The 15000-nt window shown below is 31.8% G+C and overlaps 2 protein-coding genes across 2 annotated transcripts in view; both read right to left on the bottom strand.

Moving 5' to 3' along the window:
- The window catches only part of LOC122263842 (uncharacterized), a 20661-nt gene extending 10319 nt beyond the window's left edge, over nt 1-10342 (bottom strand). Inside the window, exon 1 of the mRNA XM_043032479.2 lies at nt 10239-10342. The gene's annotated coding sequence lies outside the window, so the exon portion shown is untranslated. The remainder of the gene's footprint in view (nt 1-10238) is intronic.
- A 1752-nt stretch (nt 10343-12094) lies between these two features.
- Nucleotides 12095-15000, bottom strand: part of LOC122263845 (uncharacterized) — a 9748-nt gene continuing 6842 nt past the window's right edge. Inside the window, exons 2-5 of the mRNA XM_043032484.2 lie at nt 14393-14564; nt 12841-12977; nt 12570-12749; nt 12095-12302 (exon numbers count right to left, since the gene is read on the bottom strand). Of these exons, the coding sequence (XP_042888418.2) occupies nt 12162-12302; nt 12570-12749; nt 12841-12977; nt 14393-14564 (630 nt within the window). The 3' untranslated portion in view covers nt 12095-12161. The remainder of the gene's footprint in view (nt 12303-12569; nt 12750-12840; nt 12978-14392; nt 14565-15000) is intronic.

The raw sequence follows: 15000 nt of genomic DNA, 5'->3' as shown, positions 1-15000 counted from the left end.
AAATGGCAGAAAAACCCACTATACACAAAACATACTTTTCCCCTTATATACCTGCTTCCCTCCTCTCTCCTTAGACCTGAAGATGGATTTCGAAACTGTAGTCTCATCTTCTAATAAATATGTTTTGTGTATAGTGGGTTTATCTGCCATATTATATTCTTTTTATAGATTTTATTATCTATCATTGCATTATCATGAATATTTGTATTATACTTGTATTATCATCATTATAAGTAAATGTATAATTGATATTATAAATGAAGTAGATCATTAAAAGTCATAATTATAAACATTATTATCATCATTATAAACAAATTATTATAAATGTTATGATAATCATTAATATAGATCAATTATCACATTATGTTACATTCTAGTGCTTTAATCAGTACTTTCATAAATAAATGACAGTATTATGGAAAATGCGTGAATAATGGTAATAATGGTGTCTTGATCACAGCCAAGCCCAGACTCAAGATTACGGTTGAACTGATCCAAAATGAATCTGCCAGAATGATTTTGGGTGAAGGTTCACAACCTGTAATAATAACTAGAACTAGTAATAAACTCCACAAAACATTATAAAAAAGTCGACAGTAAAATGCTAGATCCTCAAGATTCTTCAGTTAATACTAATTTATGGAAAGTCACAATACGTTAATAATTGGTAAGTCTTCGACTGTTGACCATAAAATGATACTGATTAAAAAAAATGTATTACGAATATCCATAATAATAATAATAATAATAATAATAAAATGGACACACACACACACAAAGTTGCTTTGGGAAAATAACTGCATCTATGTAATATATGAGAGATAAAAAATGCATATTGATTGAATTGCATAATCTTATGAACGGAATTTTCAAGTTTGTTCCTTCTTTTACGTATATATTTGCTAAAAAAAGGGGGGATCGAAATTCAAGGTTCTTTCATACTTGTGCAGTGTCCTTAATTTTTCAGTTGAATTATATTATGAATTATCATAAATATTCTTATATTATTACTATAAATTGTTATAGATACCAACGTCTATTATTGTATTATTATAAATAAATGTATTGTTATTATCATACAGAAATGTATTATTGATATAAATAAATTATATTGTCATGATTATAAACATTATCATTATCATTATAAATCATCCTTATAAACAAATGATTTTAAACGTTATGATAATCATTATTATAGATTAATTATTACATTATATTACATTCTAGTGTTTTGATCAGTGCTCTTATAAATAAATGACACTATTATAGTAAATTCGTGAATAATGGAATAATGGTGAGAATAGGTAACACATTCACGGATAACTGCATATTATATGACGTAGGATGAGGTAAAACGCCCATGACTTGATATTAAAGTTAATGTTTTGGGAAGGGGGCGTGAGTTATAACAAATAAGTTTGCAAAATATTCCACAAATGTTATCGATGTACTCTTTGACACAATTACTTACAGTTGTAATGCATTGTGACCTAGATTCTTGTATGGACTCTTGCTATGGGTTTTTGTTGAAGAGGTGACATCTAACAATTATTATTTAGTAACTGCTAGCTGGAGCACAATTGTGGCGGTTCTTGGCAACCCTTTGTAACAATGTTAACAGGTGCAGAAAACACTTGAAATATGAAATACATTTTATATGTATTCAACTGTACGTGTATCTACGGTTTTTCTTATAAATTGCATAATAATTCCTTACACGATGGCGATGTACAACATTTTTGTTCTTAATTTCATATGTTTTTTTCTTTCCTATTGACATTAATTTTTTTTTTTTAAATTAAATAACTCTCCTCTTGCTCAGGTCATAATTTTTGGAATGTTGATAATGGGTATATTCCCATCACATGAATAAAAAATAATGATCAGAATATGTTTGTTCTACTAATTTTCAGCTTTGCGTATTTTCTGGTGACAGTGAGAAGTATGAGAATAATGAACATTTCTAACGAAAAATAGGCCTAACATTTAGGAGAGCTTGATTAGAATAAAAAGTGGAATGTACAGGCACAGGGTATTCTCTTTTCGAATGAAATGAGACAATTTTCACCTTCATCGTTGATACAGGTGGATATATGCAATGCAGGAAGACCATTTCTCTCTCTCTCTCTCCCTAATATATATGTATATATATATATCGATATAAATATGTATATGTAATGCATATATATATATATATATATATATATATATATATATATATATATATATATATATATATATATTGTTTTTCTCTTTTTTTCAGAGCACTTGCCAATCAAAAAAGGAATACCACAGGTTAGGATTCTTAGTCCATATCTAAAATCCTGATGATCGGTATCACCATCCACCTCCCACTTGTGGTCCGAAAGAGCACGTCTGAGGGATGCTGCATGGCAGGACTTGAGATCTCTGTGGCCAAAATGGCCACGGTGCAAGACTGCGTGCTCGGGGACTGGAAACGGCGGTTTTCAATACCTTGGGGGATAGGTTGACCAAAATCTTAATTGCCAAACTTATGACAAAGTCAGGCAAGGATCTCTGACGTGAGAGCAATGCCATGGAGAAATACTCGACATCGAGCAGTAAGATAATTTTCTTTGGTCTGTCCCATCATGGACTGTGCTTCTGGTGCCTTGATCATAGTCAAGCCCAGACTCAAGATTAGGGTTGAACTAATCCAAAATGAATCTGCCAGGATGATTTTGGGTGAAGGTTCACAACCTGTGCATGGCGGCCGTTGGATTCTCAACTTGGTCTCATGACAGTGCAACACTTTGCCAAGGTCATCAAGACGCCACTGGACTCGCACCTTAGACCGAAAGCACTAAGATGTCTTTGCAAACACTTCCTGGTTGTCCCATGCAGCTAGAGTGCTCACGCTATCATTTTAAAGAGCATTACTAACAAAGGGCATGGGCTCCCCCGAACCCTGGCTCTGTTACTCTTCCCTCGTGCCCCGACTAAGGAAAAGGGCGAAGGCGAAAGGGAGCATCACAGAGATCACTCCTCCGGTGGGATAGCTGTAAAAGCAGTCGATCCCATTATCTGCACTGCGGCCACATGTTTTGCGGGAATTCATTATGCGGTGGAAGTTTGTGGCGGAAGGACGCCTGCCTTCAAAAAAATGCCAACTAGTCAGGCATGTGTGAAAATTCCCTCTATCTGAATGATTATTTGGGTATTTCATTGTCAAAATAAAGTAAGCTCTCATAGTCTATACAAGACCATGTCTGCATCCTCCATACATTAATAGATATTTCAAATTAAAATAGTTTTTCGTCATATATCTTATTTTTCTTTTTATGAGAGGAAAACTGCGTAGTCAGTACAGTAGTATGCCTCTATGTTATAGCTTTCCGTAAAGAATAAACATAATTTTCAATCCTATTTCATGTCCGATTAAAACGAGCGGGCGGGTTAGAATTAGAAGCACTCCTATATAAGCCTAACCCAAACAAAGAAAACTAGTAATAAACTCCACAAAACATTATAAAAAAGTCGACAGTAAAATGCTAGATCCTCAAGATTCTTCAGTCAATAATAATTTATGGAAATCCACAATACGTTAATACTTGTTAAGTCTTCGACTGTTGACCATAAAAGGATACTGATAAGAAAAAGTATTACTATCCATAATAATAATAATAATAAAAACAATGAACACACACACAATCTGATTTGGGAAAATAACTGCATTTTTGTAATATATGAGAAAGATGAAAAACGCATATTGATTGAATTGCATAATCTTATGGACGGTATTTTCAAATTTGTTCGTTCTTTTACGTATATATTTGCTAAAAAATAGGGATAGACATTTAAGGTTCCCTTTCATACTTGTCCAGTGTCCTTATTTTTTCAGTTGAATTATATTATGAATTATCATAAATATTCTTATATTATAACTATAAATTGTTATAGATATCAACGTCTATTGTAATATTATTATAAATAAATGTATTGTAATTATCATACAGAAATGTATTATTAATATAAATAAATTATATTACGTCATGATTATAAACATTATCATTATAATTATAAATCATCCTCTTAAACAAATTATTATAAACGTTATGATAATCATTATTATAGATTACTTATCACATTATATTACATTCTAGTGCTTTGATCAGCACTCTTATAAATAAATGACTCTATTATAGTAAATGCGTGAATAATGGAATAATGGTGGGAATAGGTAACACATTAACGGATAACTGCATATTCTATGACGCAGGCTGAGGTAAAACGCCCATGACTTGATATTAACGTCGGTGTTTTGGGAAGGGGGCGTGAGTTATAACAAATAAGTTTGCAAAATATTCCACGAATGTTATCAATGTACTCTTTGACACAATTACTTCAGTTGTAATGAATTGTGACTCAGATTCTTGTATGGACTCTTGCTATGGTTTTTTGTTGAAGAGGTGACATCTAACATAATTATTATGTAGTAACTGCTAGATGGAGCACAATGGTGGCGGTTCTTGGCAACCTTTTGTAACAATGTTAACAGGTGCAGAAAACACTTGAAATATGGGTTGTTGACTTTTTATCTGTATTTAACTGTACGTATATCTACGGTTTCTCTTATAAATTGTTTAATAATTCCTTACACGATGGCGATGTATTGTTCCTAATTTCATTTTTTTTTCTTTCCTATTGGTATTAAATAATTTTAAAATTAAATAGCTTTCCCCTTGCTCTTGTTCAGGTCATAACGTTTAGAATGTTAATGATGGGTATGTTCCCATCACATAAATAAAAAATAATGATCAGAATATTTTTAGTTTTACTAATTTTCAGCTTTGCATATTTTCTCGTGAAAGTGAGAAGTATGAGAATATTGAATATTTCTAACGAAAAATAGGCCTAACATTTTGAAGAGCTATATTAGAATAAAAAGTGGAATGTACAGGCACTGGGTATTCTCTTTTCGAATGAAATGAGTCAATTTTCACCTTCATCGTTGATACAGTTGGATGTATGCAAATGCAGTAAGACCATTTCTTCGAATGTGCAATATATATATATATATATATATATATATATATATATATATATATATATATATATATACGTATATGTATATATATTATTTTTATTTTTTTCAGAGCACTTGCCAGCCAAAAAGGAATACCACAGGTTATGATTCTTAGTCCATATCTAAAATCCTGATGACCGGTATCACCATCCACCTCCCACTTGTGGTCCGAAAGAGCAGCCTATGCAAATGATCTTGCAGTCTTCTCCATCGTACGTAACATCCTAAGGACCTCACGTCTGAGGGATGCTGCATGGCAGGACTTGAGATCTCTGTGGCCAAAATGGCCACGGTGCAAGACTGCGTGCTCGGGGACTGGAACCGGCGGTTTTCAGTACCTTGGGGGATAGGTTGACCAAAATCTTAATTGCCAAAAGGAGGGACAAACTTATGACAAAGTCAGGCAAGGATCTCTGACGTGAGAGCAATGTCATGGAGAAATGCTCGACATCAAGCAGTAAGATAGTTTTCTTTGGTCTGTCCCATCATGGACTGTGCTTCTGGTGCCTTGATCACAGCCAAGACCAGACTCAAGATTAGGGTTGAACTGATCCAAAACGAATCTGCCAGGATAATTTTGGGTGAAGGTTCACATCCATCAATGTATGGAGGATGCAGACATTGTTTTGTATGGACACTGAGAGCTTACTTTATTTTGACAATGAAATCCCCAAATAAACAATTATTCGATAATCATTCAGATAGAGGGAATTTTCACACATGCCTGACTAGTTGGCATTTTTTTTAAGGCAGGTGTACGTCCGCCACAAACTTCCACCGCATAATGAATTCCCGCAAAACCTGTGCCCGCAGTGCAGATAATGGGATCGACTGCTTTTACAGCTATCCCACCGGAGGAATGATCTCTGGGGAGGAGAGGTGTCAGTCAAGTTATGACAAACTATTATGTCTAGGACTAAGCTTTTGTAGACACTCAAAGTAAGTATCTTTATCCTAACATATGAGAAAATGAGACGAAACATGCATATGCTTGAGTAAACTAACGACAAAATTATTTATTGTAGAGAAAAAAATCTTTAAATAGGATATATATATAATACATACATATATGTATACATACATATATTATACATATATGTAATACATACCTATATGTATACATACATATATTATACATATAAATAATACATACAATTATGTATACATACATATATTATCTATATATATATATACATACATATATGTATACATACATATATTATATAATATATATATATATATATATATACATCTATCATGCATATATATAATACATATATGTATACATACATATATATACAATACATCTATGTATACATACATATATATACAATACATCTATGTATACATACATATATATACAATACATCTATGTATACATACATATATATACAATACATCTATGTATACATACATATATATACAATACATCTATGTATACATACATATATATACAATACATCTATGTATACATACATATATATACAATACATCTATGTATACATACATATATATACAATACATCTATGTATACATACATATATATACAATACATCTATGTATACATACATATATATACAATACATCTATGTATACATACATATATATACAATACATCTATGTATACATACATATATATACAATACATTATGTATACATACATATATACAATACATCTATGTATACATACATATATATACAATACATCTATGTATACATACATATATATACAATACATCTATGTATACATACATATATATACAATACATCTATGTATACATACATATATATACAATACATACATGTATACATACATATATATACAATACATATATGTATACATACATATATATACAATACATATATGTATACATACATATATATACAATACATATATGTATACATACATATATATACAATACATATATGTATACATACATATATATACAATACATATATGTATACATACATATATATACAATACATATATATATATATATATATATATATATATATATATATATATATAATACATATATGTAGACATACATACATATATATAATACATATATGTATACATACATATATATAATACATATATGTATACATACATATATATAATACATATATGTATATACATATATATTATACATATATGCATAATATACAGCGCAAAGCGGCATAAATAAAAAAAAGATGGATAAACGTTTCATTTATTCTATAATTAGGTAATTATCTCTGTCCAAATATCATCTTAATTTACACGAATTATCTATTCCCTTTCTACTTAAAAGAAACATCACCTTGCGTTTAATTGACCACAAACCAGGAATAAGTTTTAGTTGCTCCTCATTTTATCCTCAAAAAGGTCAATGATTGCGCGTTGCATGTGCGACGTTTATTTCTGAAAACAGGTGTTTGTCTTAGATTGGAACTTGTTAATGAATATCTTATCGATATTAATAAATACCCTAACGAGTAAATATGTTCCTTCGCCCCCGTGTTCACAAAGTAACACAGGCACAAATATGATAAAAATGAATATAAAGAGGATTATAAAAAGGCAGAAGAGCCAGGGTGAATGCATGCGTGTCTTATGTTATGAGAAAACAAGTGTTCGCTTTAAATGTTTATAAATATTGATACAATTATAAGTATTCACGTCGGTGGGAAAGAAAAGCTATTTCATTCTAACTCGTTCTCATTTTGTGTCGGTTTTTGTCTTTACACTTGTACGTAGTCGACCAAAATTGTTGTAGAGAGTCTATATAAACTCATTATGCTATCCAGATTCACTTTATGGGAGGACTAAGAGTAAATTTACTTTTTCGTATACTTGAACTTACGTAAACAAATACGAAAGAAATATCCTTTCTCAACGAAAACAATAACAACATGAGAAGATGAAGAGAAAGAAGAAGGCGACCTATCCTTACGGCTGCGTGTGTCATTGCACAGACCAGCCATACTGGCACAGGGGCACATTGCAGACGGTGCATATGGTCTGGTTCACCTTCCTCTTCTCATTCTATCTAAACATCCTGTCCCGTCGGTATTTTAGAGGCGGCGTGTCATCGCTATCTGACATAAGTGCTTGGAGAGACCGTGGATAAGGGGCATTCAAGGCTTTCTTCCCTGCTGATGCTAGGGGAAAGTGGTGCCATCTATGTTTGGGATTGTAAATTAAACCTATATTACGGTAATTATAGTATTTATGATATATTTAGTGGTAACTGATAGAAATTAACTATTACTATTAGTAATGATAATGAGTTAATATCTGTTTATTTCTATAACACTTAAACCCTTTGCGGACGGGTGTCATGACATGCATGACGGAGGAGCTTTGGCTTGACGACGGGCATCATGACGGGGATTTTGGATCACAGTCCTATTTTATTGTGCTATGAGAAAGGAGTGTTATGATGGCAATTACAGTCATGATTACTGTAATTACCATAATATTAAGCCAACTTAACGTCCAAGACCTGGCACCACATTCTTCTAGCACTAGCAGGAGAGAGAGCCTTGAATGGCACCCATCCACGGTCTCTAGCAAGCACTATCTTTATAGAGCGATGGCACAACCTCTTGTTCTAAAGTACCGTCGATGAAGGATGTGCAGGCAGAACGAAAAGAGGAAGGTGACTTAATCCATAACTAGTGTCAAAAATATGCCCCTGTGCCTATATGGATGCCTTTCACTGTGGCACTCACAGTCACAAGCACAGGTTTCGTTTCTCTTCCCTACCTTTTCATGTTATCTTCATTGTAGGTGGTTATGTTTCTTATTCGTTCATGACAGCACAAAAATGCGAAAAGATAAAGCTGCCTTTTGTCCTCCCATAAAACAGCAATACTTCTATCAAATTGAGTATAAAGAAAATAATGAGCTAATATGGATCATATGCTACAATTTTAGTCAACCGCAGCGTTGGTAGAGGCTGTCATATGGCACATATAAGTCTCTAAACTCAATAAAAAAAAAAAATAAAGATAAAAAAAATAAATAAATAAAATAAAATAAAATAAAACACAAAAACGGCTCTAGTCTTAAAATGAGTGACTGAAAGAGAGTGAGAAGATTCAAATTATGTTGCTTCCAGCTGTCTCGATCTAAAATAAAACCTATCCTGGAGACTGGGCAAGCGAATCTATCCCCATCCGCAATGGGATAATCATCTATTTACTGGATAACTGACTTCCAGTTGGATCCTTCAGGAGCAGTGTCAAAAAGCTATCCCCATATCATAACCTTACGAAGACCCAAAAGGGACTTCCGGGTTAATTTGTGTTACCACTTTGATACACAAGTCGATGAGAAAAATAGGCAACTTCAGATCGATGCCGGAATTATTACTCCATGAGGGATAATGTCTGTTTCAATCGCATCAAGTAAAGAGGAACAAGAGACATCGTCCAAGAGACTTACACGATGTACAAAAGACAAACTACATTTACCAGGTTATGCAAAAGATTGCGTAAACATAGCTTCAAGTTCATGCTAAATAATTCTGTCCGTCGTCATAGAAACAACCTCACTATGTTTTGCCTGGGATCAAACAATGGACAATCGCTACTATTCCGGTGCAGTGCGAACTAAACAACTCTCATAGGGTTTACTAGCAAAAGTTTCTAGAATCTGCAAAACATTTCATTTACACGCATTTCCTATGCTAAAAGTGAAGAACCATGCATATAAAGTCTGATTAAACGTTTTGTAGATTATTAAACTTTTCCACTTGGTTTTACCTTGACTTTTCATCAACCACTGCTAATCTAGCGAGACTACATTCACAATATTTTCAAAGTCGATCTTTCATTTTCTGAAGTCAAAATTGTTAAATTCAACAGTCAATCCGCTCAAACTTGATGCTAACTGCAACACCTATATCTGGTTTTCCTTCGATGGTTATCAAACAAATCTAATCTTAGAAAATCAATAGATTAATTCTGATCATATGCTAATTACCTTCAAACTAATCCAACGCACTAGAAATATGAAATTAACAAGATAATTTTTTTTTTTTTTTTTTTTTTTTTTTTTTATCGATGCAGAGCTAGAGAGAGTGTCCGTTTTCCTCCTCTATCATCCTCAGTATTTTCAAAGTTTATCCATCCTGCAATATGGATGGGGGTACGACCTATTATTTTGTGTCACTCTCAAAGCGTGCTATTGTTGAATACTTACACTTTTGGAGAGCCGAGCGACCGTTCAGCTGGGCGTTTGGAGCACAAGTGTCACGCTTTCTGTAGCTTACACTAGTCTCCTGCCTTTCGTGAAAACATAGGCTGCAGGTGTTGGATATGTACAATAACATACGGCATATCAGCCCATACTCATTTAATAAAACAGAAACGTGCAATTAACTTTTATATATGGCTGTTTCGATTCCAATACGCACTAGACATGATGAATTGTATTTTGATTTTGTTCATAAAATCATAGACGGTATACATACATACATATATACGACACAAACACACATTTGTATATATACTGTATATATATATATATATATATATATATATATATATATATATATATATATATATGTATGTATACATATGTATATATACACATATGTATACATATATTTATATATATGTATACATACATACATATATATATATTATATATTATATATTATATATATATATATATATATATATATATATATATATATATATATATATATATATATAATATGTATGCATACATACATATATATATAGATATAAATATAAATATATAATATATATATATATATATATATATATATATATATACATATATATATATATATATATATATTTATATATGTATACATACATACATACATATATACATATATATATATATATATATATATATATAATTTATATATATATAATATAATTTATGTATATATAATTTATATATATATAATTTATATATATATTATACACAGACACAGACGTGTGTGTGTGTAAAACATTTTATATATACATATATTGTACATATGATATGATATATGTAAAAGATTACGTGACTGCACATCACCTCAAGTGTTGTGGAAATGTTCGTTTGATAACATCACAACTCACTTTTTGTGCTCTAAGGAAAAAAAAAAAAAAAAAAAAAAAAAAAAAAAAAAAAACACAATATATGTTCAAACGCGCATATATATTTTTAGCAGCAACAAAAAGAACGATGTTAGATTAGAATTGAGCTAAAGTAAAATAATGGCGAACGCTTTACGAACGATGAACTATGGGATATGTCATTTCGGCTCGAGTTTTTCATGAGTTTTTACTTCTATTGCAAACCTTATCTTTGAATATGCAAAACTTTTTATTGCCATTTTCATTATGATATGTTATTTATATTATTATTTCAGCTTGTGAATGCCAACAAATTTATATATATAAAAGAAATAGTATTTCAACTCATAGATACCAATTATTTACTTTTGACATATTTTAATTACAGCTCATCACATTGGCATTTCACATCTTAAATTCACAATCTTAAATCATGAAACCTTTTCGAACTTAATCAAATCAATCTAAACTTGTATGGCATGTCGACGCAATGTCACCGACTCTGTGCCAAAGTATGTGCTTTAAAACGTCTTAAGTAATACAATCATAAAAATAATAAAACTTACATCTATGTAAAGGAGTTTCACTGTCGCTTGAATATATACTCCCTGAACTCCTCGTCTAGTACCGGCACTAAACCTCACTGTTGCCAAGAGTTGAATTACAATTGATAAAGATTGCAGAATTAATCCATGAAGTATCTCGAACCTTTACTCGAAATTCTCTAACCTGCATCCCCTTCTTTCGCCTATTCACACTCCTAATCTTAGTCTTCCATCTCTTTTATATTAGATTCTATATCAAATCAAGTTTATATCAACTTTATATTAAATTGTGATACCTTAGAAATAATGCTTCTCGGTCATATCTTACTAAATCATAAATTTTATCTGTTCGGAATGGAAATCACTTATCATTCCGATAAAAGGAAAAACAAAAAAGTATGGACATTGAAATAACAAGTAAAAAATATTACATCTATTACTATTAATCGCAAAATAGAAAAAAACACATAATCTTTGCTTCTTAATCACCCAAATACAGCCATTACATCATGCAACAAGTCTCTCTCGCAATCGGTGACTGTAACGGTTTCCTGTCTCGTCTGCGTCTCTTGCAGAAGCATCGTTTCCTTTGCAGTCTGCCACACGGTATGCCACACTTCAACTACCTGGAATAGAAAGAATAGGAATATGCCTTCAAATGTCATCTGTATTATTCCCTGGTGTTATGAATAATTGAAGCGGTACAACGATACCCACCTGCGTGAGATATACAAGTGTTCTTTTCTTGTACAAGTGTTGGAACTCTACCATGAATACAATATGAAAATACAAGTGTTTTGTTTAACATACGGGCGGCCACATATGTTCGCAAGCTACATGCACACCAATATTTCATCCGAGTAAACAAATACTAGTAATATCTTCTGACTCACCGTCGTATCTGTCTCTACCACTTGCACAATATCGTGGTATGTGCTTGTGACCGTCATTGTAGACACGGAAGGGACGACCTCTGTAGTGCTGCTGGTCGTTAAAGAAACTACAGTAGATCTCGTAGTCTCGAACTCGGGTCGTGTTGATGTCACAGTGACAACCTCCGTAATGGCAGCCACCTGAAAAAAACAACAACACGCAAATAATTGGAAAATTGCAATAAAAACGAAGATGGAAGAGAGTCATCATCAGTTTAAAGTGACGACTAACCTCTGTGACAGTCTTCGGTGCGGCTACAGTGACTGGCAAGGATTCGGTTATGTGTTCTTCTTTCGTCCAGACATTGGTGTCCGTGAGGTAGACGGTTTCTATCTCTGTTCCGGGAGCGCCAGTCATCGTAACCACTTCTGCCAGGTATCAAAAGTAAGATGAGGTGAGGATAAAGGGTATGTATACTATTGCCCATTCACAAATTCAGGAGTCGATTCACCAGATCGATAAATTGAAACAGGACAAAGATGAATTTAGTATTTTGCTTAATAGTTTAAATATATATATGTATATATATGAATATATATATATATATGTATATATATAATTATATATATATGTATATATATGAATATATATATCAAATTGTATATACACCTACACACACACACACACTATATATATATATATATATATATATATATATATATATATATATATATATATATATATATATATATATATATATATATACATATATTTATGTAGAACATACTTACCTGACCCGGAGTCGAACCTCTGCCGCCCTCAGGTATAGGTATTAACCCGATAGTGCAGTATGTTATATCTATATCAATGTGGCAGTGCATTATGTGCGCGTATGTTTGTGTGTGTGTATGTGTGTGTGTGTGTTTGTGTATGTTTGTGTGCGCGTGTGTGTTTGTGTGTGTTTGTGTGTGTTTGTGTGCATGTGTGTTTCTGTGTGTTTGTGTGCATGTGTGTTTCTGTGTGTTTGTGTGCGTGTCCGTGTATGTGCGCGCGCGGCGTGTGTCGCATTCGAAGAGTTTTTTTCATTTTATATATCTACCTATTTCTTGTTAATTCAAAGTTTAGAAATCAACAAAAAACACTTCTCCTTCTCTCTCACACGTCTAACCTTGACCCACCTACATTATATAATCAATCGCTAATAAAACTGATAATTTCCCAAAAATGCCCAGGCATACGAACTATAAAACAATTGTGAACTACATGTCCTCACACTCTCCCCACTATTAGATAGGTTTCAACTAATATCTTGAAATTGACTGAAAAATTATGATAGATTTCAATCTTTGTCATTTGATTATTTAACATTCGCGAAACATTACTTTTCAATATGCCCGTGTCACTGCATCTATAATATAATAAATCTAATCGCTGAATTAAAAAAAAGAAAAAAAAATGTAATTAGAGATAACTCGGTAACTGAAAAACTGAGCATTAATTAAAGCACAAGCATCGTAGTGAATACTGATAACAGCGGTAATGTATACATTCACACTGACAGAAAAAGTTATCAAATAAATAAAATAAAATACCGATTATAATGTAACAAAACAATTGTGATCATAATGATGATGATTACTTTATCAATGTTGTTTACTGCTATTGCTAAAATTATCGTAATAGCATTTATATGTACAATACCGCTATCCATATCAAGAATATCCTCTTAAAAGACAATACTAAAAACAATAATAACGGCAATCAAAAGAATTCATAATGAAGTTTCCAGCAGTACACTAGCTATTACAGTCTTACTCAAACAAACACCACTGTAATTCCTCACCTTCAATGAACACCTCTGACGTAAGAAATACAGTAGACGTTATAGATGACGTCATGACTGAAACGTTTATTTCGGTGTGTTGGGCGACGTTTGTGTTGGTCATGACAAACGTTTGTGTCGCCGTCACCCGCGAGGTTGCCTTCCCACATGTGGTAACTTTTTGGGGTTCTTTCTGGTAAAAGGGAATGAGAGGAATGAAGGAAAATAAGCAGAAAGAGAGGAGGGAAGGTAGGAGGAGTGGAAGGGAGGGAAATTATATATAAACACATATATGATATAAATCATATATATCATATTTATCATATACATATCATATCATATATATGATACATAATATATCATATATATCATATATTTATGATATATATGATATATATATGGCATATATCATATGAATGTAATACGAATATCATATATATGTGATATATACGATATATATGATATACATCATATATAAATCATATATATATATATATATATATATATATATATATATATATATATATATATATATATATCGTATATATCATATATTTATATATATCATATATTTATATACATCATATATTTATATACATCATATATTTATATACATTATATATTTATAT

Source organism: Penaeus japonicus, unplaced genomic scaffold (assembly GCF_977035675.1).
Source record: "Penaeus japonicus unplaced genomic scaffold, GWHDUDI00000001_assembly GWHDUDI00000001, whole genome shotgun sequence".
NCBI lineage: Eukaryota > Metazoa > Arthropoda > Malacostraca > Decapoda > Penaeidae > Penaeus > Penaeus japonicus.
This window is presented reverse-complemented; position numbering and strand designations above follow the sequence as displayed.